General features: G+C 46.6%; 1 protein-coding gene and 1 pseudogene across 3 annotated transcripts in view; one reads left to right on the top strand and one right to left on the bottom strand.

Moving 5' to 3' along the window:
* Positions 1 to 27,834, top strand: part of AHDC1 (AT-hook DNA binding motif containing 1) — a 201,423-nt gene that overhangs the window by 153,198 nt on the left and 20,391 nt on the right. For 2 of the 3 annotated variants that reach the window (XM_053398631.1, XM_053398630.1), the window contains exon 2: positions 18,476 to 18,647. In XM_053398631.1, coding sequence (XP_053254606.1) covers positions 18,476 to 18,647 — 172 coding nt within the window. Of the gene's footprint in view, positions 1 to 18,475; positions 18,648 to 21,281; positions 21,396 to 27,834 lie in introns of those variants that run through there. The other variant, XM_053398632.1, reaches the window with a different exon arrangement.
* On the bottom strand, positions 2,000 to 2,108 carry LOC128420423 (uncharacterized; annotated as a pseudogene).

Raw genomic sequence — 27,834 nt, 5'->3', positions numbered from 1 at the left:
GTGTTGATGAACTGGAAGGAGGCTGAGCTCCTCCACTGGTCCTGAGAATTTCCGTTTTCTATGCAACCGTGTCCATGCTTCCTTGTTGCATCTGAGGATCAGCCCCGCAATAGATTGGTTACTGCTTTGGTGTGATCTTCCTGACCCAGCCAAAAAACCCTCTCTGTGCATTTGGGCTTGATTTGCTTGTTACTGCTGCGATGCCTGTGCAAAAGTATCTCTTTTTCCAAATCTGCCTTATCATCACTTAACCTTAGCTTCAGTCTTTGACCTTCCATCCCATTCTCCAAAGCACTGGAGCTTGGGAAGAACTGGCTGGCTTATGACCCCCTTGATGACTTCTGCCCTCTTTGACTTTTTTTCCTTTGCTTTGTTTTCTAGAGCAGCCTCATTCCAGTCTAGATTCTTCCATTCTGGTACCTGGCTCTTCTCACCGCAAAAACCATTTGGATCCCTTCCAATCGGGATTCAGGCCTCACCTTGGGGCTGAAACTGCCTTGGTTGCACTGGTTGATAATCACTGGCAGGCTAGGGACAAAAGTGAGAGCTGTTTCCTAGTTCTGCTGGATCTCGAAGCAGCCTTTGATACCATCGGCCATAACATCCTTCTGGACCGTCTAGAGGGACTGGGGGCACTGTTATACAGTGGTTCTGCTCCTTCCTCCTGGGCCGTGTTCAGAAAGTGGTGGGGGGGGATGAGTGTTCAGACGCCTGGGCTCTCACTTGTGGGGTGCCTCAGGGTTCTGTCCTCTCCCCCATGCTTTTTAATATCTATAGGAAACTTCTGGGAGAGCTCATCAGGGGGTTTGGGCTGGGTGTTCATCAGTATGCAGATGATACCCAGCTCTACCTCTCTTTTAAAACAGAACCAGTGAAGGCAGTGAAGGTCCTGTGTGAGTGCCTGGAGGCGGTTGGAGGATGGATGGCGACTAACAGATTGAGGTTGAATCCTGACAAGACAGAAGTACTGTTTTGGGGGGACAGGGGGCGGGTGGGTGTGGGGGACTCGCTGGTCCTGAATGGGGTAAGTGTGCCCCTGAAAGGCCAGGTGTGCAGCCTGGGAGTCATTTTGGACTCACAGCTGTCCATGGAGGCACAGGTCAGTTCTGTGTCCAGGGCAGCTGTCTACCAGCTCCACCTGGTATGCAGGCTGAGACCCTACCTGCCCGCAGACTATCTCACCAGAGTGGTGCATGCTGTAGTTATCTCCCGCTTGGACTGCTGTAATACGTTCTACGTGGGGCTACCTTTGAAAGTGATTTGGAAACTGCAATTAATCCAGAATGCAGGAGCTAGACTGGTGACTGGGGGAGGTCACCAGGACCATATAACATCAGTCCTGAGAGTCCTGCATTGGCTCCCAGTACGTTTCCGAGCACAATTCAAAGTGTTGGTGCTGACCTTTAAAGCCCTAAATGGCCTCAGTCCTGTATTCCTGAAGGAGTGTCTCCACCCCCATCGTTCAGCCCGGACACTGAGATCCAGCGCCAAAGGACTTCTGGTGGTTCCCTCACTGCGAGAAGTGAGGTTACAGGAAACCAGGCAGAGGGCCTTCTCAGTAGTGGTTTCTGCCCTGTAAAACACCCTCCCATCAGATATCAAGGAAATAAGCAACTATCCTACTTTTAAAAGACATCTGAAGGCAGCCCTGTTTAGGGAAGTTTTTAATGTTTAATGCTGCATTGTGTTTTTAATATTCAATTGGGAGCCACCCAGAGTGGCTGGGGAAACCCAGCCAGATGGGTGAGGTATAAATTATTATTATTATTATTATTATTATTATTATTATTATTATTATTATTATCTGTGCCATGCTGTATTAGCAAGATAGCCTCCCTCTGTACAGTAAACTGTAGAATCATAAAGTTGGAAGGGACTCTGAGGGTCATCTAGTCTAACCCCCTGCATTGCAGGAATCTTTTCCTAATGGGCTCAGACCCATGAACCTGAGATTAAGAGTCTCATGCTGCACCGACTATCCCAGGCCCAAGGAGGCAAAAGCCCACAGCACTCAGTATTCCCAGGTGGTCTCCCACTCAAGTACTAAATAAGCCTGACACTGCTTAGCTTCTGAGATCAGGTGTGTTCAGGGTAGTATGGCCATAGACAAAACATGTTTTGATCCAATCCCTTTCACAATATGGGCAAAACCGCCCGGAAGGGCTGTAATGTCCAAAGACCATGTAGTCAGCAATTAGGAAATGTAAGAAGTTGCCACCTAGCTCAGTGTTGTCAACACTGACTAGCAGGGCCTCTCCAGGTTTTCAGGCAGAGAATATTCTCAATCCAACCTGGCAGTGTCATTGGGGAACGAACCTGGGACTTTCTGCATGCAAGTCAAATGCTCTACTGCTGAGCTATGGTTTCGCGTGAGGAGGGACATAAAAGCAAATAAGGCTATCACTGGTTACTAACCAATATGTCTATGTTCTCCCTCCACTGTCAGAGGCACTGTGGCCCTGAATACCAGTTGCTGGGACTCTCAAGTGGGAAGAGGTTCTATTGCACTCAAGTCCTGCTTGCAGGCTTCCCATGAACATATGGTTGGCCTCAGTGAGAACAGCATGCTGGACTAGATGGGCCATTGGTGGGACCCTGCTCTTCTTATGCCATCAGGGACCGTACTGAGTTACTTTCCCCTTTGATTAATGCCAGGGGTAGGCCCAAGCAGTGTGACGGATGCAGGACAATTTCTTGCCTTGGTAGTGAAAAGGGACCTTCTCAGTCTGAAAACTGGGTGTTCATGTTCCGTAATGTACGTTCCACTAACCCAAAGACGCAGCACTGCTGGATGCTAGGATTTGTTACGGTACCTGTGTCCGGCTTGTCTCGTGCTCCAACATTGTTGCCCTTTAGTTCGAAAGAGACATATGGGTCCCCACAGTGCACACCAGCACAAAAAGGCCCCCACCCTGGGAAAAGAAAGAGGGCACGGAGAACTTTTATGTGAAAGTCCTGCTCAATATGTGTTCTTATGCTCAGTGCTACCATCATCCGTCAGTCTGCCTTGAGTGACAGATAGCCAGAAATTGTTTCAGAATCTTAAGGACTAGAAACTTGCATCCTGTATAGCGAAAGCCGAGAGCCTCACAGTGCTGGAGTGTCTACCCAGTACCAGATGCTGCACTTGCACAATGTGATCGTGTGCCTTTGGCTATAATGTGGAGGAGGAAGCCAGCTCTGTTTTGGACTGTCCTTCCGTTCTCACCATTTAATAATATATTGAGATTTCTTGATCACATCTCCCTCCCATGGACTACTCTCAGAGCTCCAATTGAGTAAGCCCTCCCTTTCACAGTTATTTTTTAAAAGGCAGAGAGCAAGCAGGATCCTGCCCTTCCCCACCCTCTCCTGTGTCTCTTCCCTTCTTAGTGGGAAATTCTTGCTTCTTCCTCCCATCTCAACTAGGGAATGAAGCCGCCTCCCAGGAGGTCCCGTTCTTGAGTTGTGGGGGAGAGGAGAATAGAGAGGCTGGAGCGCCTGTGTCTGCCATTTGCTGCCTCCATGGAGCCTGAAACTGTTAAACTAATTAAAGATTTTCAGCGCCAGGATTAATCCTTTTGCAGGGTGGTTATTGCGAGCCCAGGTAGTCGATTAGTTCACCAGGCGAGGATATTGGATTTCTGAAAGGCAAGTCAGCACTCTTTGGGGGCTGTTATCTTTCCAAGGCTCCAGGGGTCAGGAGGTAGCAAGGAGAGGTGACTGCAATCTTTCTCACTTGCTCTCTTTTACACACACACACACACACACACACACACACACACACACACACACACCTCCCGCTGTCTCTTGTTGCTGTGCTTTTGGCTGTGCCCACCCGTCTCCCTTTGCAATCTCATGCAAGCTGCATGGCCGCCTTCTCTCCTTTTAAGTCTTTCCCTCCATCAGTCTCTCTCTCTCCCCCCCCCCCCCATCGCATATCCTCCTCTCTCTCTGCTGCCCCCACTCCACTTGTTGTCCAAGCATCTTTCCCATCTCCTGTGTGGTCTCTGCTAGAGTTTTGTAACTGGGTTGTGGTGGGGGGAGGCGGAGAAGAGAGGAATACCCCTGGCCAACACCCCAGGAATGGCGAAGTCCAGAGATCCTAATGTGAAACATGTGGCCGCTGCCTGCGGCTGAGCAAGGGAGGTGAAAGGGAACAGAGCGCAGGGAAAGAAAGAGCAGCTTGTTGGCCACCCAGCCCACTCTGCGCCTTCCCTCCTTCCCTCCCTCTGCAGTGGCCCTCTTCCACCACTCCCTTTCTGGGGCCAAGCCTTTGAATGCTTGGCACAACCAGGCTTCCGGCAAACGGAGGACTTGGGTCCTGGCAGTTCCCAGCGAAGGGCCGGTGGAGGGATTTAGGTCAACCCTAGGCTGGGCATATGCGGCAGCATGTCGGGCTCCGTCATTCCAGCTCCTCCCTCTGAGCAAGCAAAACGTGTGGAGGCTTGGACGAATAGGATCGGCCTGGCCTGGCCTCGGTCCCGCGCACAGGGGCCATTCCCTGAGCCAGAAGAGTGAGTCACCAGCCTGTTCTGCTGGGGACTTGGCTACTGCCCCCTTCCCAGCAGGCTGTTCTGCTGCCGAACATGTCTGCGTTTAGGCTGGTGGAACTAGGAGAAAGGCCTGTCTCTGGTTTGTCTGATCACCTGCCAATGAACGGGGTAGAAGGATCAGGGGTGGGGTCCACTTGCGGTGTTGTATGATGTGTATTATGGCTTCAGAGAAAGACTGGGCCCTCTCAGAGACTTAGAGGCCACCCTAGCACAGACTTCCACACATGTACAATGGTACCTCAGGTTAAGTACTTAATTCATTCCGGAGGTCCGTACTTAACCTGAAACTGTTCTTAACCTGAAGCACCACTTTAGCTAATGGGGCCTCCTGCTGCTGCCGCACCGCCGAAGCACGATTTCTGTTCTCATCCTGAAGCAAAGTTCTTAACCCGAGTTAATATTTCTGGGTTAGGGGAGTCTGTAACCTGAAGCGTATGTAACCCGAGGTACCACTGTATCACTATCCAAATGTAATGCATTCTCAGGAACACATTGTTTTCGTTAGGCGAGCATTCGCATAACAAGTTGACAGTTGGTAGTATTCCTATGAGAAATTTTCTAATGCGTTCCCAGCCATGGAATTTTGACCCCCAAATGATGGGGGGAAACAGGAAACCCCTACGAAACCTTGTAAAAAGCAAACAAGGAAGGGGGGGAATACTCTCTTGTTTGTCCCATCTTTCCCCCTTCCCTCTCCCTCCCAACATGGTTTCTGCTGCGGACAAGCAAAACACAAAGAAGCAAGGCTTGTTTACGGCTGCTTATTTGTTTACAGTATTACACACAGGTCTGGCTGTTTGTATATCTGAATCAGTGTTGTGTATAGTGAGGTTTGGGTACTAATTCATCGTATTTGGATGTGACTTTTGTATAACAAGCATATAGCAGTGCTGCAGCTATTGGGGGGGGGGCTAGCCGGGTTTTTTGCCCCAGGTGAAGCCTCCAGAGAGGTGCCATTGGGGAACCCGGCCTGTGTGTGTTTGCATGCAAATGCATGTGTGTGGGTGCTAAACTGGGTCTTTGGCCTGGGGGAAATAAAGCCTACCGTATTTTTCGCTCTATAACACGCACCCGACCATAACACGCACATAGTTTTTAGAGGAGGAAAACAAGAAAAAAAATATTCTAAACAAAACAGTGGATGTATGATTTTTGTGGTTCATGCTGTGGCCACAGACATGTGATCTGACGGTGGGTTTGGGGTAGCCCAATGCAAAAATCCTGAGGATCCATGTGAATCCATGCTTTGTAACCACGTTTTTGCACCACTGCGGCCCCAGGCAACAGTGGGTGCGTGATTTTTTTGGTGCAAGCTGTAGCCATGGACATGCTATGTGATCTGATGGTGAATTTGGGGTGACCCAGTGCAAGAATCCTGAGGATCCATGTGGATCCGTGCTTTGTAACCACGTTTTAAGTGGGGAGGGAAGGAAAAGCACTCAAGGGACAAGGAGCACGCGTGGGGTGGGTGGAGAAGGATGCTGTTAATAATGCAGAAGAGGGGTATAAGAGGAGAAGGCTCCACTCCTCTCCCGCTTTGCTCCTTTAAAGGCTCTGCTTCTCTCCTTTCTCCCCAGCTCGCTGAAAAACTTTGCTGCTATTTAGCCAGCTGAGTGGGGAGGAGAGAGGGACAGAGACCCTGCTTGCTTTAAAGGAGCCAACTGGCAGGGTCTCTGTCCCTCTCTCCTCCCCACTCAGCGGCTCTTCTCCCGCTTTGCTGTTTCAAAGCGAACCACGGAGGAGGGAAGGAAGGGGAACCATGGATCCTCTGCTCACGACTGCAGCAGATCCCCCTGTCATCTGTAGGTATTCGCTCCATAACACGCAGAGACATTTCCCCTTACTTTCTAGGAGGAAAAAAGTGAGTGTTATGGTGCAAAAAATACGGTAGTTTTGTCCCTGAGTTTTGATAGTAGGACCTGTGTGTACATTGCTTCCTCCACCTCCGATGCTGTTGGACCACAACTCCCATGATATATGTGCTATGTTGTATAAGGTATATTATACAACATTAACTTTACCCCAGACCAGCTCACAGCTTCAGAGAAAAACTGGGGCCCCTCTGAGTCTTAGGAGCCACAGCACAGCCTTCCCCAATCAACACATTGTCTCCCTGATGTTCTTGGACTACAACTCCCATAATCCCTGACCCATTGGCCACACTTACTAGAGCTGATGGGAGTTATACTCCAAAATACCTGAAAAGCACCAGGATGGGGAATGTTTCTGTACTGGTTTGCTGGAACTCGCAAGTGAGGAGAGTCCCTGTTGCACTCCTGTCCCGCTTTTGGGCTTTGCACAGGTGTCTGGTAGGCCATTTGAGGCCAGGGTGCAGGAGGGCCTTTGGCCTGATCCAGCGGGGCTCTTGCTATGTTATCATGCCAAAGCAAGTCATGGGGTAGCCTTCTCCCCAAGTGGCCTTCCAGTGGGGCAGGGTGGTGCAACAGGTTTCTCTCACAATTAAGGGCTGTTAGTGGGAGACAGAGAGGCCTGCCCACTGAAGCATAATCCTCTAGGAAGAGCACAGTAGGATAAGGCATTTTACTGAGGCTTCTCCAGGAGAAATTCCCAATGGAAAGCATCTCCTATGACCTTGTGTGTGTGTGTGTGTGTGTGTGCATGCATGCATGTGTTTGAATTCTCAGTCTCAAGGACCAGAAATGTTGTGGGCTGAAGGAATGACTAACGCAAGCTCCACATGGGACTGTGATGACAGACTCTCAACAAGCCAGTTCAGGGTGTAGGAAACTTTTTTTTGCGGGGGAGGAGGCAGGAAAGCATCTTGACCTTGGCACCCCTCGCCACGCATCTCCCAAGACTGCTTTTGTCTGGTTGGAATGTATCACTGAGCTGTGATAATGCCTCTTGCTTGCCTGCAAGGAGGTGTGCAAGTGTGTAAATACTTCTGACCATTTGCGTAGTCGTGGCAAGAAGGTGAAAGCTGACTATACAAAGGTAAGAGTCAAATCCATTGCCCCACCCACTTTTATCTCTGGTCTCACCTGCCACCAGCATACAGCCCCTGTCTGCCCAAATGTTGTCTATGTAGGAATGTGGCCCTCAGGCTGAAAAACGCCCCCCACCCTTCCTATAAATTGTCAGGGGCAGCCGGAGAAGTGGATGGGCGTGGTTGTATGCGGACAGTATTTGTGTATGAATACTTACGTGCATTTATGTGCTCACATAGTGCTCTGGGTCAGCATGTGTATCGAGGGGGGGGACATTTGGGTATGCAAGTGAGTGCAAAAGTGTGTTGTGTGTGCAGTTTGAGTACAAATTGTTTCATGTATGTTCTTCTATGTGTGCTCTGTGCGTAAGGCCCTGCAGTTGGCCTCCTTGGTGCATCATTCTCCATACATGCCCCCCAGTCCATTTTTCCATGCCCTGCCTGCATAACCTTGCGGGTCTACTCTTTTCAGGTGTGTTTCTTCCACATGCCTGCTTTTGCATGGGTGTATGACTTTCACATATGCAAGTGCCATGTCACTCTGAGGGGATTGGAGTGGAGATGTTTCTGAATACGTGTCTCTTTCTGGACATGCATGTAGTATCAGGCTCTAGGTGGCTAGCACACATCTGAGCACTGTTTGGATTCTGCAAGCTTCCCCGCCCCTGGTGTAAACAAGCACTGAGTGAGCTGAAGCCAAAAGGGTTCCTGCAGATTTACTCTGCTTCCCTTGTTGCCCTTCATCCCGTAGAAAGGAAGACTCCTGGGGTCTGAGCTGTTTTTTCAGTCTTTCCACGTTCCACTTGAATTAAAAGGGAAGTGGGGAGGGGGAGAAGGGGGAGCGTTGGGCACCCACAGGCTGTAATGAAAAGCCTTCTGTGAGTTTCCCTCCCTCTCTTGTCTGTCTGTCTGTCTCCTTCCAGCTCTGGGCACATTAGCAGACACAGCTGAGACTAGACCAGTCTTTCTAGTGCTGTTTCCTTGTTCCACGTTGCCCTTTGGTGTAACTCTGCACCCTCCCAGCCTGTAGCAGCAGCAGCAGTTCCCCACTGATGCTGGGGAGGGAACCACATGCGTGCATTTTCCTGCCAGTCTGGATTGATGTTGCCATGCTAATCTGGGTGCGCAGAGCCGGCTGGTTGTGGGATTTGAGCTGTGCTGGGAGGGGAGCTAGGAGATGGACAGGGGCACAAACAACACAAGCTCAAAGGTGGAGGCAGGGCCATGCCAACTGCAAGGCAGGGATGGTGGGATACAAAAGGGCGAAGGTGCACCAGAATAAAGAGGTGATTGTGCAGCAAATTCACACATAGATCCAGAGCGAGGGCTTCAGTTCAATGGCAATAAACCTCATTGGGTGTGGCAGAAGGGAAGACGGCAAGAAGAAAGCAGCACTCAGTTCAGGAAGGATTTATAAAGCTTTTTAAGAGAATGAAACAGGGCAACAATTTTAATAGAAAGGCTGAGTCAAAACAACCTAAACCAGAGGTGGGAATCTGATTTCCAACTTCCATAGTCCCAGCAAAGTGCTTAGGGATGATGGGAGTTGAAATCCAGCAGTATCTACAGGGTTCTGTATCCATGGCCAAGGCACAGGCACACAAACGTAAGAACTGCCTGCCCGAATCATCCAAAAGTGTGTTTAAAATTCTCTTTGGCTGCAGTCAAACAGTACTTTATTCCATTTCCCCGACATCTCCATATGTGATCTTTCACACAGCCAGAAAACTAATTCTGGTAATCTAGCAGAATCTAGTGGAAGCTGGGTGCTTGTTTCCACATTTAATCACTTCCAGAAAAAGTCCATTTGCAACCTGGAAAATCACAGGTTGAAATTTGGGGTGACCAGCATGGTGGCACACAGTTGTTTCCTGCCATTTTCTGGGGGGCGGGGATGCACATGACATAAAAGATGGGACGACGGCAACACATCCAGTGACGTCTGCTGTTGTGTCACACCACACCCCCTGGAGCGAATGAAATTTGGCACAACATGACAGTATATCAGCTAAAGAGCCACAGCTCCGTAATGAAACTGGGACAGAAGCGCTAGAGTTATAAGCTGGAAAACTAATGCAGCAAGCTCCCTTTTTGAATGCACCCTTTCTAACAACAGCCAGCCAGATTTGTTTGTTATGGAAAGAACCACAGCTCAATGGTGAAGCACATGCTTCACATGCAGAAAGAACGCCTCAAGTTCAATCTCTGGCCACCTCAAGTTAAAATAGGGGCAAGAAATCTTCTTCATCCTGAGGGCCACATTCTGAGCAACTATCCAAGGGCAACATGCCAGAGGTGGGCAGGCCAGAGGGGAAAATGGGCTAGTAGACTAGTTTCCACACACATTCACACCCCACTCTGTCCTCCAGCCAGGCAAGCAAAAGACATTATCAGAGCTCAAGGACACATTCCATCCATGATGTGGGATGTAGCTTACAGAGATAGGAGATGGCCTGGGAAGAATCTTGAGAGTGGGAGAGGCCTGGAGGGCCGCACTGGACCCCTGGGCTAAAAGGATTTCAGAAAGCAGGTGATGGGGGGGGGACCTCTCTTTTCCTTAGACCCTGGAGAACCACTTCCAGTAACAGTCGATGTGAAGATCTCATACTGGTCCACAAACCACTGGAGGTCTGTGAGTGCCATCCAGGTGGTCCACAGAAAAGTTGCAGAACAGTAAATATATATATCGGTACTTGGCAGACCTGCACATGATTGATTTTTTCCTGGCAGACATCAAGGCTGTTTTGATCAGGGCTGGATTATCAGACAGGCTAACAAGGCCCTGGGCTAGGACCTATGATTTTCATAAAACTCTGCTGCTTTTTGACAATGTTCAAGAAGTTCCTGTATGTTCCCCTCCCCACCAGGTTATAGAACATCAGTTCATTATCCAATAAAAATCCAATTGGTTACATCTCAGGAAATGCTAACCATTTCTCCTGTTCATTTTGAACCAGACAGAATTCTATCTGACTGTCTTCAAATGTTAAGCAGAATATGGCAGCATGACCCTATTAGCAGTCATGGTCAGCGAACCAGTGTGGTGCAGTGATTAAAGCCATAAAGCTCAGTGGGGACCTCGAGCCAGTTGCTGTCCCTCAACCTATCGCATCTCGCTTAATCTTTGTAAAGATAAAATGAGGAAGAAGAACTATGTTAGCATCCCTACACGTTTTGAGAGGAAAAGTGGGATATAAATAGTGTCTATTAATAATTGCAATAATAATTTCCCATACCTGCATCAACTCCCAAGGCTCAGTAGATGGTGCTAACTTCTTCGCAGAATCTGCCACCAATTTTTGCAGCTGCGAATAACTTTAAAGCCATTTCGCTTCCTCCTCTCCTGACAGAATCTTTCCAGCGCGTACCAGTCGTATAAACATCCGGTTCAGCTGGCAGCAAAATACCTGAAATGGCTTCAAATTTTCTTTCCTTTTTCTTTTTTCCACATGAGCTGTCCAAAAAACCACCACCACACACGCACAACAACAAAATCTTTCCAAAATCCTAAGGGCATAATCGAAGCAAGATTCAGCACTGTAGAGACCCACAATTTAAGCCTACGCTTCAGTGCCCCAGTGAAATCTACAAAGGTTAGAAGAAGCACTTAACATTTTGTCTGGTTCGCGGCCCATGATTTGCATCTGAGTTAGCACTGGCTTTTGAGGTATGAGATCAAGACCCTGCTTCAGCCAGGGCTCATTGGGTGGCCTTGGCATGTAAGGGCACATGGCAGCTGCTTGCACTCCTGGTTTGGCACTGCACAGCTGGAAACAGAGGACTTGTCTCTGGGAAAAAATCAGGTATGTCTCCTCCCAGGACACCCTACTGCCAAACTCAGAGAGCCAGCTCTGCAGACAGTATTGCCTGCATCGGCCCTGCTCAGTCACGCAGAAGGGCAGGGCTGATGCGTTCTGTAGCCTCTGTGGACCAGTGTGGATTAGGCCCATCACAAGACCACAGCCAGCTTTCCCAAACAAGCAGACATAGAGGTAGCATGGATCGCTGTGTCTTCTGCTTTGTTCTTCATTGGTAAAATGGGAATATGTTGGGTCTATCTTAATGATGACAATCTCAGAGATGCAGCTAACATTGGACCTCAGGGCTAAAGTCCAGGGCCCACAGACCAGTCCCCCCTCCAAAAAAAAAATGATTAACCTGAGAGTGGCAGATGATAGAGGCAGCAGCAAACAGGACCAATGTAATGACCTGGGCCAGCACTGCTGTGCCGGCACTCACACATTCCACTGGCTGGGGCTGACACTAGTCACTGCAGTGCAGTATCTTCTTATTCAAAACAAACAAACAAAAACCAAAAACATAGTCAGGTGTCGGCTGGCCAAGCATGTGCATGATTACAGATGCTGACTTTATTGTGTTTGCTTTTCAAATGTATTATAATTCTCTACAACAGAATTGTGCTTTCCCCAAAGTAAATGTGTTCATGGGATCAGGGCAACTGAAGCAAACTCCATTTTATACCTGCAGTCATGATGACACTGTGATTTAAGAGTGTATAATGTGAAGCTCCACATGTTCAAGAGATCCCCCCCCCCCACGTATCAGGAAGGTAGATGTACAGTAAGGCTGCAATTTACGTGCATTTAACTTCAGTTTTACGCATGTGGCCAAAAATCTCAATTTTTTTTTTAAGCGGGGGGGGGCGTTGAGGTCATGGGGAAAATGACTTGGGCAATCCCACCCACCATTGAATTCATTAGGTTTTGAATATACACAGTTTTGGCTTTAGGCGCAATCCCCGGAACGTAACCCCCGCGGATGTTGCAGGCTTATTGTAGTTGCAAAGTATATAATAATGATGTGGGGCTAAACAGTGGTTTCCCCTGAAAACAGCAGGACAAGTGGATGTGTGGATGAGCCCTCAATCTGCTCTCAGTCCACTCCCACCTGCCTGTCACCAGCCCAGGGGGTGAATCTGGCTGTCTTTAGCTCTGGCTCTACCTATTGCTGGTCTCCCTATCAGTGGTGTCCAAACTTTTTTCAAAGAGGGCGAGATTTGATGAAGTCAAGGGCTGTGGGGGCTGACCAAGGGGCCAACCAAAGTTGTCGACCTTTTCTAGGATTGAAGTTGTTGAGTTGTTACTTTTTTTAGGATTTTACCCCAAGAAATAAACTTCCACAGCGGCCAGATTAAACTGACCGGCAGGCCAGATTAGACCCCCAAAATGGACTTTGGACATGCCTGCCTTGTTCCAGTGGACACCAGCCCACCCCTGCATTCTCAGTTGGCTCCTTACTGGTAGCCTCTTCTATAAACATTAATGCTTGGAATGCATCAAGTGTTTTACTCTTTTTTATGCGTTATTGCCATGATACAACTGAGGTATGTCTAGCTTCCTTTTGTGCCACACTGTGCCAACTTTCCTTTTGTCTGAGATACCACTTGATTAAAGCACTCTGATATATGTTTGTCAAATGTAAATGAATGTCTATACTGGGCAATTCACTCTCCGCTTATCTTGATGGCTCACCTATTTCTTTGAAGTGCCAAGAGATCTCGTTAGTATTGTAGTATTTCTAAAGGGATTTATGTTTTGAGATCTACATAGTAATTGAGTTTTAGCTCCAGAGGAAATTAATTTTACTAACCGTCTGACCATGAGAATCTGTTCAATGTTAAGAACCCCGTCATTTTTTAGGTCACCCACCTCTCCCAAGCATCGGAAGGGGATGGGAAGGGGGAAAGACAAAGGAAGGGTGGAAGACTTGAGTTTGTCTGGATACCGGGAAGCTTCCTTTTGCTTTCCATGATATATACTGCATTTGCTTCAAGTCAAAGAACCCTGGATTCTTAGCTCACAAAGGCTCTGTTCAGATGCGATGCAAAACCATGATTTGGTTCTAGGTGAACCAGCCTTCCTGCTTCTCATATTTGTGTACAGTGATTCCCGATCCTAATTTAGGGTAAACCGTAGTTTGCTTTTTTGTCCAAGCAGTCAAGCTGTGGGGTTGTGTTTGCCTGTAAATCAGGATCACAAACCAATGTGTGTGTCCCCTGCCCCCCAGTTTCTGATCCTGGCTTGCAGGATCACCCCAGGCCAGAGTTTGCTGGGTCAGGTACAATGACGAGCTGTAGTGTGGTGGATGGAACCATCTATTTCTGGTCCATGTCAGTTTCACATGTGCTCATTCATAATTCTTTTCCATCTCCCTTCTGTATTAATCTGTGGTTTTCTTCTTTTTTAAAAAAATCCTCATGTATAAATAGTATTTTCTCACAAAATACACATTTCCATTTTTATTCTTTATTATTATTATTAAATTTTAACAAACTGTCCAAAAATAAAATAAAAACCATATCAAAAACACACAAACAAAACTGTAAGTAAAACCAATTTCAAATCTAAAATTAAGGATTCCCCAAATCCCGTGACTTCCCTCCACCCCATCCTCTGGTTCCTTAATTTTCCTTTCCAACTGCATATCATTATTACTCCAAAAAAAAATTTCATCCAATTTCTTCTATAGTTTCTCTAAAATTACACTTGTTCTTAAAATCCTACCAATGTTTTAACATGTTTACAATACTTTTGAATATATACAATGAATATTTCCCAATCCTTTCTAAAATTCTTATCATCTTGGTCTCTGAGCTTTACAGTTAATTTCACCATTTCAGCATATTCCATTAATTTATTTTGCCAATCTTCTTTGGTCGGGATGGTTTCTTTTTTCCATCTTTGAGCTAACAGGTGGCGGTCGTAGCATACATAAACAAATTCTTCTGTTCTTTTGGCACCTACGCTCCTACAACTCCTAATAGAAAGGCTTCTGGCTATTTTACAAAAGGTATTCTAAACATTTTTTTCATTTCATTATAAATCATTTCCCAGAATTTTTTAACAATCTCACATTTCCACCACATATGATAAAATGTACCTTCCAATTGTTTACGTTTCCAACACTTGTTGGATCCTTTTCTGTACATTTGCATTTTTAATGTCTTGTGTACTTTGCATGATTTCATTGTAGGTTTATAATTTTATTTTATTTTCTAAAGTACAGATTTCTAAACCTTTTCTCTCAAAAGTATTTCTAAATTTTATCCTAAAATATGTATTTTTATATGCATTTTGGTACCATTTCTGAGCAGAGAAACACGTCTCAAAATTTTAAGATGACTAACTGTTGAATAACTATATTCATCCAGGAAGTCAGTACATATCGAAATCCACAAAGAATGAATGAAATAATCAAGTGTCCTTAAACTGTAGTTTGCCTCAAACTAGATCTGGGAATTATGCACAAGAGAAGGGAACATGTGAACCTGAGCCTTCATACCACATCAAACTTGTAATGGCATAATTTTTAAAATTTATTAATAAAATATTTTTGTCCTGCCTTTTGACTTCACATGCCCATAAGCAGCTCAAAATCACAAGTTAAAAACATAACTTTATGTCCCCAGGGTATGGTCAGACTACCTTGGAACTGCATGTATGCCATCTTTGGTTCTGTTAAGGAAGAAAGTGGGATATAGATGTAATAAAATAATACAATAGAAAGAATAAAAGCAAAATGTTTGTTAGTCCCAAGAACTGGTAAAAAGAGAGAGGATTTAACACTTGAAAGCCATCAGAAAGGAGACCATCCAGGCCCCCCAAGGTAGGAAGCTCCACCATCTGGTCATTCCCACCCAACTGGGCTCCTGAGCACAGCTGTAGGGCACAGAGCAAAGCTTCCATTGAAGAGCACCGTGGGCAGGCTCATGTGAGGGAAGGCTGACTCTTCACATACAGTGGTACCTCGGGTTAAGTACTTAATTCGTTCCGGAGGTCCGTTCTTAACCTGAAACTGTTCTTAACCTGAAGCACCACTTTAGCTAATGGGGCCTCCTGCTGCCGCTGCACCACCGGAGCACTATTTCTGTTCTCATCCTGAAGCAAAGTTCTTAACCCGAGGTACTGTTTCTGGGTTAGCAGAGTCTGTAACCTGAAGCGTATGTAAACCTGAGGTACCACTGTACACTGTTTAGGTCATTCATCTGGACATGCCAGAGGGGCTGTTTTATGACCTAAAAGCCAGAACTATCAAAACAAGTCAGACCATCACGTTGGCCAGCCAAATCCCAGAGAAGGAGGAGTTGGTGTGCAGAGGCTTTCTTTTTGTTTTTCAGAAGTAAGCGCCTGTAACTCTGTGCTATATTTGATCTTTTCAGAAATACAGTGGTACCTCAGGTTAAGTACTTAATTCGTTCCGGAGGTCCGAACTTAACCTGAAACTGTTCTTAACCTGAAGCACCACTTTAGCTAATGGGGCCTCCCGCTGCCACTGTGCCACCAGAGCACGATTTCTGTTCTCATCCTGAAGCAAAGTTCTTAACCCAAGGTACTATTTCTGGGTTAGCGGAGTCTGTAACCTGAAGTGTATGTAACCTGAAGTGTATGTAACCCGAGGTACCACTGTAGTGCCTTTATTTTCTCTGTAAGTGTGTTTGTGTGTGTTTGTGACTCTTCACATTTCTTAGCCTTATAAAACTGCTGGACACGCTACCAAGTTGTGCTGTGTTTCCAGTTGGACTTCCTTTGTGGGTTAAATAGGAAACCAATGGCAGACTACAGTTTTGGGGGGTCTTGATAATGGACTTTCAACTGGTGGGTGAGGGCAATGGTGCACATAGCCAATGTAATGTTCTGCCAGGACTCATTTCTTGTGGCCATGCTTGCTGGGGCTAATGGGAGTTGAGAGCCCAGTGGCACACTAGAGAACCACAGGTTCCCTATCCTTGCTTCACATCAGGAGTGGTTAACCTGTGGCTTTTCAGACATTGCTGAACTGCAACTCCCATGAACCCTAGTCAGTGTGTCCAGTGGCTAGGCATGATGGGAGTTGTAGTTCAGCAACATCTGGAAAGGTAACAAGTTCTCCACCTCTGCCTTAGATAATGTTGCATCTTTAAATAGTCTTACAGGGAGGGCTCTTTGGATGACAGTGTGTGCTGTTTCACTTACTTGAATGTGTGGTAAGCCAGCCCTGTTGCATTGGGGGTCTTCCTGATGAGTGGGTACTTGATCTTCCGCCCCAAAGTCCTGCCCTGACAGCATCCAGATGTGTGACACCATGGGCACCACCAACTTTTCCTTTTCTTTCGGATTTTATTTATCTTCTAAAAGAAGTAGGAAGAGAGAAGGAAACAAGGGGGTGGGGAGATCAGAAGTGCTTGGAAGAATGAATTCCATTCCTTCAAATGCCTGTGAAGATGAAATCATTTTGACAGGAACAGTTTTTCCCATCACTGCATAAGAAGCAGCAATTGCCAAAATTCTCTCTTCTGTACAGCAGTGAAAGATACAGGAGCGTTCTCTGCATAAGCAGAAGCAAATATGGGGACCACGCGACTTTTTTTAAAAAAAGGAAATAAATTGAACCCTGTGATGTATCATCAGGTTACAGGTGGCCCCTGGGTCTGAAAAGGTCTTCATAACCCCAGCTCATTTATTTGGGAGGTGTTTAAAGTCAGTAACAGTAAACAACAAGGCTATAGAGAGCATATGGATTTGGGTGCAGCTGAGACTGTGTGTATGAAAGCCAAAGAGATGCTACACGGCAGGTGTAGAATATCTGTATGTACTGCAATGTCTGAGAACAATTTTTCATTTCCTCCCCATGTCAAACTCTTGACCAAAATTCATACCACACCTTGATTTAAATATTGGTTAGGGTTATCAGAGGCATGATAAAACAGATTTGGGCACTAGATCTGGCCCCCAGGCTGCCGATTGGCCACTCTTGATCACTCCTGATCTACCTTGCCAAGTAGTCATGAAGCCCGTCGAGTTGGAATTTTATGTCCTGTTCAATAAATAGACACACGGATGCATGCCTGCAAAATAGCACACATCCAGGCATGTAAGCAAAGGTGCAAAGCTGCATATCACCAACATTTAGTGACTCAAACAGGGATAACTTGCACAGAGATGCATGCCCCCCCATTGCACACACACACACACTCACAGACACAGCTTGAGACAGCAGGATGACTGTAGCTAATAGAGTTTGGCCGATCCCCCTGCAGGGCTATGATGAGATGGACAAAAAGGAGAGAGAGGGAAGGGAGGGGAGGGGAGGGGAGCCAGACAAGGAAGGAAAGGCCAAGAGAGCCTGGGCTGGAGATGAGGCGGATCTGATGAGTGACAGCCAGGCCTGGCATGCAGAAGGATGCACGGACATTTTGTCTGTCTGTTTATCAGGGCTGCAGAGACATCTGACCCACAGCATAATCCCTCTGGGTCGAGGTGGGGTTGCATTCTCCAGGAGCCAGGCCCCTTTGTGCACATCTGTTATAGACCAAAGCCAAGCCTCCCCACACCCTTTCCTTTTTTTGGTGACCTTGAGCAGGAGCCGTCTCAAACCTTGGACAGAGAGACGCAAGGTCCCCCCCTTATCTGGCTGTATCCTTGGCACAAACTTGTTTCGAAACAGAGATGTTGTGGTTCCGGCGGGAGGGTGGCAGCAGGGAGACAAGGCTGCGAATATGGGTGGGCATGAATTGGCATGGTATTCTCTATACCCTGCATGACACAGACAATAAATAACCCCAAGATGACCTGTATATTAGCAGTACAAAGTACAATTCAGCAAAATGTCTTCCTGCACTTAGTGATGCCATATACATAACTCCCCTGCCTCACCACCCCCCCGTCCACTATCTTTACAAGGAGGCAGCATCAACTTACTAAAAGCCTGCAAGATTGGACAGTGGGGGGGGGGAGGGAGAGATACCACCACCCTTCTTCCTTATGCCCTGCCTGCCGCCACAAACACTTGCTCATCTGCCCTGTCACCTGCACATCCATAACCAAAGCACTGTTGGGCTTTTGTAGTCTTGCTGCCCACCACTCCTGTTGAAATTAAATTTCCTGGTTATTATTATTAATATATAAAAAAAGATCTGTCCCTTCCTCCTCCTTGTACCTTCTGCCTGCTCTGTCGCTGCTTCACACGCCCGGGTCTGTGTGCTTCCATTTAACAGATGGGAGCTCCATCGCCTGCCAGCCCATTGGACTGGAAAACGGAGCCAACCCTCCAGCTGAATGGTTCCCGCGCAGCCAGGGCCCGGGGCTGCGGCAGCCCAACAACAGCGAGGCGGACGGCAGCGAGAGAAACTTCAGGGTGAACCTCCACTGCAAATATGGGCGGCCCAGGTAAGCGGGTGGGAACAAGGCAGAGAGTGGGCCCTCTCCGGCGCTGCTTGCCCCCTGCCGGTAATCAAACATGCTTTTGTGTGTGCCTGTTTCCAAAATGAACGGGGAAATATTTTGCAGCCCAGGGGCCACATTCCCTTCTGGACCACCACCTGTGGGCCATATGCCATGGTGGGTGGGGCCACAGGCAAAAAGTGGTGGAGCAACGAATGTGAATTTCACCTTTGTTCATGAGAATCCTGATCAGAGTTCAAGGACATGTTCCGGCCAGGCAAAATCATGTGAAGCAGGGGCAGTAGAGGGTGTGGTCTGGAGAAGGAGTGTGGCCTAGGGAGTGTTCCAAGAGCCAGTTAGGGAAAGTTGGAGGGCTGCATCGAACCCCTGATTCCTGAGGAGTCCTACGACTGCTCTAAAAATTCCATATCAATTTGAACAGGCAAGCAAAGCTAAATAGGTGGGGGATGTGGATTCACTGGATTGGGCTCAAACTTAAGCTTAGTCTATGTTTTCAGCAGCATCAGATAGTTGATTGGTCTCTACCACTTGCAGACCAGAGAGGGGTGCCAATTTTGAATAGGCTTATCCAGTGCTTAAAACACAGAGATCTATACAGAGTTCCCTGAAAGCAGAAAACTAGCAGATCAGAGAGGTCTTGACTGCCATGCTAGTCTTTTATTTGTAGGGAAAGTTTGGGGTTTTTTAACGTGGTATGGAACCATTAAGAAAAAAGGTGTTGCCTGGCATGCTGCCCCAAGTAGTGCCATGCATTCATCTACAAGTATTTTGCCACCCTTTCTTCTGTAAATTTGTAGCCCAGGGTAGAGCTGTGACTTCGTGATGCTTTCACTTCCTAGACATGTCATGACTCGGCCCCATGTTTGCCACTTCATAAGCAAATATCGTCTTGGTTGCAGGCTTGTGTATGCTGTTGGGAGGGAGCTGGGCCTCACTGCATGCCAAACGTAATTCACCATGCCAGTTTGCTCACATTGGTTGACCCTTAACCAGACCAGGTGAAGGGACCCCTGATATGAAAGTCCTGCAGATAAATAAGTGTGTGTGTGTTTGCACATGTGTGTGTGCTTAGAATCCCCTGGCTCTCCTTTGTGCCATGGCAGGAAATACGTTTTCATTCCTGTGTTGCTGTATATATAGATGCCTACTTTTCATACAGCAGAAATGCTTTTATTACCAATTCCTAAGTAGCCCTATGCATTTGAGACCCTGTGTGGTGTACAAGTGGAAAGAGGATTAGATTTAGACAGGGGAGAGTCTAATCCCCATGCAGCCACAAAGCTTGCTTTCTCAGCATAACCTACCTCGCAGGATGGTTGTGAAGGTAACATGTCAGGAAAAGGGAAAACTTTGTCTGATTGGAGGGAGGAGATATATTTTGAAGCCCAGTGCAACCAGACATCTAGGAGATTTCCCAATACTGATCCTGAGCATCAAAACACAAGGCTGCAAACAAACTACAGTGGTACCTCGCAAGACGAATGCCTCGCAAGACAAAAAACTGTCTAGATGAAAGGGTTTTTTGTTTTTTGAGCTGCTTCGCAAGACGATTTTCCCTATGGGCTTGCTTCGCAAGACGGAAATGTCTTGCAAGTTTGTTTCCTTTTTCTTAACACCGTTAGTACAGTTGCGACTTGACTTCGAGGAGCAACTCATAGAACGCGGTGTGGTAGCCTTTTTTGAGGTTTTTAAAGACTTTGGTGGTTTTTGAAGCTTTTCCAAAACTTTCCCGACACCTTGCTTCGCAAGACGAAAAAAATCACAAGACGACAAAACTCGCGGAACGAATTAATTTCATCTTGCGAGGCACCACTGTATTTAAAACTGCAAGAAAAACCGGGATTCTTGAATCTCTGTATAGACCTCTCCTGGCTGCCTTAGGGACTAGAAACTTGGGTTTTTCTTTAGAAAGTGAGCAGAGTCTGAGAATTCTGAATGCTCAGTAGTACTGGGTTTATTCTTTGCACAGTGTAATAATTGAATACACACATCCCTGTTCTTGGCTCCCTAAAGAGCCCTCCCTTTCCTCCTGTTATCTTCAGCCCTTTTGATAGAAAGGGGAGGGGGCTGAGGAAGTGTTCTAGAAGAGAGAGACCTTGGTTCCTCCAACACCCTCCCTCCCTGCTGCCCTCAAGGGCTCTGTGGATCCCTGCTGTGCACAGCTACTGCCTCCCTGACCCTTCTCACTCCACATCTGGCCAAGAGTTGCCTGGAAACAGCGAAGCAGAGGTGGGGAGGGGAGCGAAAGAAGGAGTGTTCTCACAAGAACGGGGTGGGAGTGTACGGAAAATCAGGAGGAAAGCCAGGTCTGCGGCAGACATGGGAGTCCTTCCTTCTTACCCGTACTGGACAGTGTCAGGAAGTTTGGAGGCAGGGGACGGAAAAATCTGAGAATCTAGAAAATGAAGCAAAAACAGCCCTTTTGAAAAGATCTGAGCAGATCTAAGGCGGAAGGGTGATGGTCCTTCACAAAGTGGGGGGGGGAGGAGGAGGAGGAGAGAGGAGCCTGCTGAACGGTGCAGATGGCTCCTGTAGGTGCAACATGGCAAAGCCTGCCAAAGAACTGAGGTCACTTCCTGTAGAGGCGCTCTGAGCTGTGGAGCCCTCCTGGAGCTGAGCGAGGGGGAAGGAGGGAAGGCTGTGCCTCGCTAGCCGGCTGGCTGGGGCCTGCAGTGGAAAAGGTTTCAGTGCCAAGACTGAAGGGAAGAGGAACAAGAAGAGGCTGGACATACAGTATGTGAAACAACATGGGAAAGATGTTTATGGGTGGGGGGTTGAGAGTGCAGGCACGGGAGGAGAGAATGGAAGGAGGCTGGACTGCCTCCCTCCCAGCCGCCCAGTTGAAGAGGCACATCTTGACCCATGCTTCTCCATCTCCAAAAATACAATGTGAGCCTCTCTGAGTGATGATGCAGCATAGTGCATACCTGTGGATCTGTCATTCCGTTCTCTGCCCTTCTTGTTTCGTAAGGAATGGTGTGCATTGGGGGTGAAAGCCATTAATGCCTTCCCCCTCCCACATGCAGGTTAACCCTTTCCCATATTAGCATCTTTCCAAATACAAATAAATAGCTCAGAGTACCCATCACCTTGCATGAGGTGGTAAATTGCCCTGTGATCCTCAGATGAAGGGCAGTGTAGAAATGTAATTAATGATAATAAATAATCCAGCCAAAGTTAAGCATTATTTTAAAACAATTCCTGGGATTTCAGCAGCACAGACTTTAATTCCCATATTGAAATCTGTAGGATTTGAAAATATGTTTAACTGTGCCTTGGTTGAGCCCCATTGTATGGATTAAGCTTTTTCTTTTAGGGGGGAAAGTCAGGATAGCATGCCACTTATCATTTACCCATGCACCCTTATGTTTTGGCTAAAAGAATTGTACCACTTGCTACATCAACATATGATGGTTGAGTAGAGCTATACCTCCCTTCCATTCTATTTATTGCAGTATTTATTTCAAGTGGAAACTGCAGCAAATTTTTGCAGTGTGGAATGTTCCTGTTCAAAAAGCCTGCCAGCCATGTCCTTTCCCAGGATACTCTATTCTCCCTCCCTACTATTTCTCTACCCCGCCCCCCCAGCCCATCAGCATTCCATGCCCATAGAGCGCACTCCGTCCTCATTGAACTTTTGTTGGGAGTGCCTCCCCACAACACCAAGCAGAATTTTTCTTCTTCTAAATTGTGTTTTTTCTGTATTCTTTGTTGTTGTCACTTCTCTCCTGTGCATGGGTGGTGCTGTTTTGGCTACAAAAGGATAAGCACTTGGCTAATGCATTTGCTATTAGTATATAACAGGGGTGTGGAACTTGCTGCCCTCCAGATGTTGCTGAGCTGCAGCTTCAAACATCCCTGACCATTGACCAAGCTGGCTGGGCTGATGAGAGATGTCCAACAATATCTACAGATCCATATGTTCCCTACTCCTGGTATATAGAATGCATCTGATTGTTTTATTTCTTTAAGATAGTTGCATGCTGCATCTCCCGCTCTCAGAACGGCATGAAAAACCAACACTTTGTAATGCAGAAGGCAGCTGTAAATTAAAAGCATTAAACAGTATGCAACTGCATTTTTGCAGCACAGAGTGGGACAGGGGGAGAGGAGGCATTCTGTTGAGCTGGGCTGGCTTGTTCTCAGGGGAAATGTTCTTCCCTTCTGTGCTTGCTGTGGCTCAGCCTCTTTCTCTAGCACCAGGCCTGGAACCACCTCAGCCTCCTTTTAGTGCAGCCTGCAAGCCTGGAGCTGCTACCCACCAGACTGGAGCCTGAGGGCATAACCACATGGCATTTTCCCATCAGGGCTTGGATGCACTCATTCAGAATGGCAACTGTGCCTATCCCCCCAATGGTCCACATGGCAGACTTTGCAGAGTGGAGATGGGGATCATTGGGTCAGTGGAGGTGGCGCAGTCCACCCAGAGAAATTGCATGTAACCTTGGTGGGGGCTGCTTCCCACCTCCAGCTTAGCTCTTTAGCAAGAAATTCCTTCAACATGTTCCTGTGTTTCCCAGTTGTACATTGCAATATTCAGCCACAGAATCAGTGGAAGTGTCAAGACTAGGCTGCATTAGTGAATTTCTCTGAATCTAGATCTGGAGAATAACATTTCCAGTCCAGGACCCCTTTGGTCAGGAGCTGGGTAAGAGAATTTACCAGGAGAGGCACGCGGCCATTATTTATAGTAGGCCAGGCCAGAGGCTTTGTGCTACCTACTAATGACAAGGGTTGATATTTCACACTCTCTATTTCCTGAGTCCTGAAGAACATGCATATGGCCCAACTAGCTCCGTATCTTCTTCTCACAGTGGCCAACTAGGTGTCTGTGGGAAGCCTACAAGCCGGACCAGAGTTCAACAGCACTGCCCCACTTGTGAGCCCCAGCAAATGGTATTCAGAGATATACTGCCTCCCAACAGCTGAGGCAGAAAGTAGCCATTTTGGCTAGTAGCCACTGACAGTCTTATCCTCCATGAATTTATGTCTACTCTTTTAAAGCCATGCAGGTTGGTGGCCATCACTACTTCTTGAGGGAGCTAATTCCATAGTTTAACCAGTGCAAAGACCTTGCTAGGTCACAGCTGTCAGAAACAGCTCTATCTGTGTGCATTTGCTCCATGTGGTGAATCACAAGTTGTCCCTGCAACACTTATGGGGCAAGTGTCCCAATGCCTGCCACTGTCAGCGCTTTTACAGAAAGTCCTTGCAACACACTGGACTGGTGGATTCTTTGTTCTATTCCGTTTTTAACAAATAATAGAACTGACAGAACCACACAAAAGGAGTTAGAATATATTCTGTTAGCTGTGAGATATACAGTGTAAAGTATAAATACCTGAACTCATTAAATGTGCTTCCTGGGGAACCATGCACAACTTCCAATCTGGTGGAATCTTGACCCACCAGTTGGGAGTCTCTGGACTGGAAACATACCTTGTTAAAAACTGAAAGGCAAAAAGTTTCTCATATCACTCATTGAGGTTTTAAAGGAAACTGCCCAGGTTTTGGGAAACAAGGTTAAATCATCGTACAAGGGCACACACCAGGCTAGTTGGCTTTAAAACACAGGGTGCATAATGACGAAACATTGCTTGAGCAGTAGGACGCTCTGGAAGCGCATTCAGTACAGTCTGTTTTAAACAAAACAGATTTTCTCCCAGGTCAAACTTAGGCGAAATTGCTTCTTCTGCTTTGCAACAGAAGTGGGTTGTGCACAGCGCTGATGGTCCAGTGTTTGTGGCAATATGAATCTACCTTCCCACCCCCCACCCCCAGTTCTGTTACTTAAAAACAACAACAATATTTTAAAAGCCTTGAATGGAGTTTCATTGACGTGAACTTACGACACTTGCCATTAAAAGGCAGATAGCCTGTCTGAAACATGGGGAAAGAGGCAAAACAAATGACTAATCAGTGTTTGAACTGGTGGCATGTACCCCTGCAGATCAAACTGTAAAGGTCAGAGAAGGTATGTATTTGTGCACAGTCACAGATTCAAGCACCCTGTTGTTCAAAGAGAGCACAGTGCACCAGGAGCTTTTTCAGCACATCTTGTGGAACATCTCATAAGTAGTTTATTTCAGAATGAAGGCAGGTCTAACACCACAGATAGTTTAACAAAGACCCTCCCCACAGGCTCATTACAAAGACTTGTCTTCCTGTTTTGGGAATGACCTCTGCTAAACTAGCTCTGCAAATTTCCAGCATGGTGAATATAGACTGGGGAGAAGGCAGCGGAAGAAAGTACCAATTGTCTAGCACCTATAATGGCCAGCATATCTCTCTCACTCCAGTTCCTCCATCGGTATTGCAAACTTTAATGATGTTTCATGAAGTATGGAGAATGGATGCAAAAACAAACATTCATGAACCAGTTTTTTAAAAATGCAAACATAACAATGGAAAGGGCGGGGGGGGGGACGTGCTTCCTTTGTACGTTTTGACTGTATGACTTAAGAGAGGAGAAGTCTCAACCATCTCAGCCCATAGCGGCCACAGGAAAGTGCTGACCTCTGCTGACTTCCAGCCACTTCCGTGGCAGTGCTGTGAAAAGATCCAGCTGGCACATGTGGTACTCTGTCTGCATCCTGCCATTGGCATCCTGCCAGCACCCCATGTGTAGAGTGGTTTGTGGCAGTGTGTAAAAACAGAGCCAGACTTTGATTATCACTGGAAGTAATCCCACCACTTCCATTGTTAACCTCTGAGCGCCATCAGAAGCTTGGGCTTCTGATTTACGCCCATTGCAACTAATATAAATCTAGCAACAACAACAAAGTTACCTTCAAAGTTGCTTTTACCTTGGTGGTATCAGTTGCCCTATAAATGGGAAAGCAAAGTAGGTTTATGGCCCTGGAAACAGAAAGTAAGGCCCCCTGGCAAGCTATCCAGTTCTTCCTTTGTTATGTGTGTTTGTATCCACTAGTGGCTGAGTAAGGTGAAAGATTTGCAGGAGTCTTTGCCAACCTGATGCCCTCTGGATGTTTTGGACTACAACTCCCATCAGCCCCAGCTCTCCTAGACCCTCAGTTAAAGAGGCTGGTGAGAAAGGAAAGTCCCAATGGCTCTTTCTGCCATTTTGGGAATGTATTTCTTACCTTGAGCAAAACTTACTTTTATATTTTATGTCCTCTACTTTTTATTCATAGCCTGTCCTACCAATAAGAGCTCAAGATGCTATTGTGTTGTTGTTGTTTTTTTAAAAAAGAATATTGCTGCATAAACACATCACTTACACAACAGTAAACTTTTAATATGTGTTTTTATTATTTTAAAGTTTACTGTTTTGTTGAACTTAATTGTGCTGTTATTCCCCACCCCCCACTCCAGGGCACTCAGACATCTTAGTAATCAAGGACTCTATCTAGCTTAGTAGTAAAGTACTACTTTGCATGCAGAAGATCCCTGATTCCCCCATTTGAAAGGCTCAGGCACAGGTAATATGAAAGACCTCTCTGTTTCTGAGACCCTGGAGAGCTGCTGCCAGTCAAAGCAGACAATACTTGGCTAGATGGACAAATAAACTGACCTAGTGTAAGGCAGATTACTACGTTCCTATACTTACCAGACCATTGTGGATTGAATCTGGAACATTTTGCATGCAAGGCAGATCTTCAGCACTGATCTACAGCCCCTGACTCATATTCCCACGCATAATTGCATGGGGGTATACAGTGTGTTTGAACCAGGCAGCTTGGCTGATCTCTGATTATCATATGATATTCTTTCTTTTATATCTATCTATCCATCTACTTATTTGAAAATTATATTCCACCCTTCTAATGCATATGCATGAGTCAGGGTGACTTACAACAATTAAAAATCACAATATCATAATAAAACAATAAAAACAATATAAAATGGAGACAGGCTCTGCAGATAAAAACTGAGTTCATCCCATTAAAACAGTTTACCTGCCAAGCAACGCAAAAAACTCTATTTGCCTGGCAGTATTTAGGGAGCCAGTCTCAGTGTTTAGGGTCTGAAACACACCACACAGCTTAGTTAGAGCCAGCTCAGATTTCCTTAAGGAGTTTGGACTGTACAATTTTTAACTCCAATTCTTTATTCATTAGATTTGCATACTACCCTTTATGCATAAAACTCAGGGCAGTTCACAATATAAAATTACAATATAAAAAACACAATATTTATAATATTAAGAAGAAGAAAACCAAACCAATAATCTCCCCTCCCACAACACATTTGAAAGGGTATCAGATGTCACTCAATCAAAGGACTTTTGCCTTGTGCCTAAATGTGTATAATGAAGGTGCCAGATGAACTTCCCTGGAGAGAGCATTCCACAAACGGGGAGCCACTGCAGAAAAGGCCCATTCTTAAGTTGCCACCCTCTGGACCTCTCATGGAAGAGGCACATGAAGAAGGGCCTCAGAAGATGATCTCAGGGTACAGGTAGGTTCATATGGAGAGAGGCAATCCCTGAGACTATAATGACCAAATGCTCCTCCACAACAACCCTCTGTACACAGAAAAGTAGCTCTTAAGAGAATCTTAGAATCTCTTCCCACTAACATGCTAGGCTTCCGTCAGCAGGGAATGCTTTTGAATGAAGGAACATTCCGTCATATGAGCCTCTACCGACAGTCTAAAGTGATGCAATTCAGGCATAAGAAGAGCCTTGCTGGATCAGACCAAATGCCAATCCAGTCCTGCCTTCTTTTCTCACAGTTGCCAACCAGATGCCCATGGGAAGACAATATGGTTGCTCAACCCTGTGAGGACTAGGCCTTCGAGAGAACCAGGACCTGTCCCTACCATTAGGCAGAGATAGGGCTGCCATATATTGAAGCACAGAAAAGAGGACAGTCCGAGCCACTGCCAGCCCAAGCTGGGGAAAGAGGTGCGTGGGCATGTGGGCTGCCGCCATGCCTGCACCCCTCTTTCCCTTGCTCGGGTTGGCAGTGGCCACTGCGTGCAGTGCAGCCCAAACCTGAGCTGCCACACCCGAGCCGAAAAACTCCCCCCAAAAGCCAGACATTTCCTTTAAAATGTAAAAATCCCCCTGGATGGGAATATTGACCCCCCCAAAAGAGGATGTGTCCAGGATTTCCCAGATGTATGGCAACCCTAGGCAGAGATTGTGGAAGCTGATGCTCAGGCGGCCAGTAGTTGGATCATCTCTAGGACCACCTCTACCCAATGA

This window comes from Podarcis raffonei, chromosome 8 (genome assembly GCF_027172205.1).
Source record: "Podarcis raffonei isolate rPodRaf1 chromosome 8, rPodRaf1.pri, whole genome shotgun sequence".
In the NCBI taxonomy this organism is placed as follows: domain Eukaryota; kingdom Metazoa; phylum Chordata; class Lepidosauria; order Squamata; family Lacertidae; genus Podarcis; species Podarcis raffonei.
Note: the sequence above shows the minus strand (reverse complement) of the source record. Positions and strands in the feature narration are given on the sequence as shown.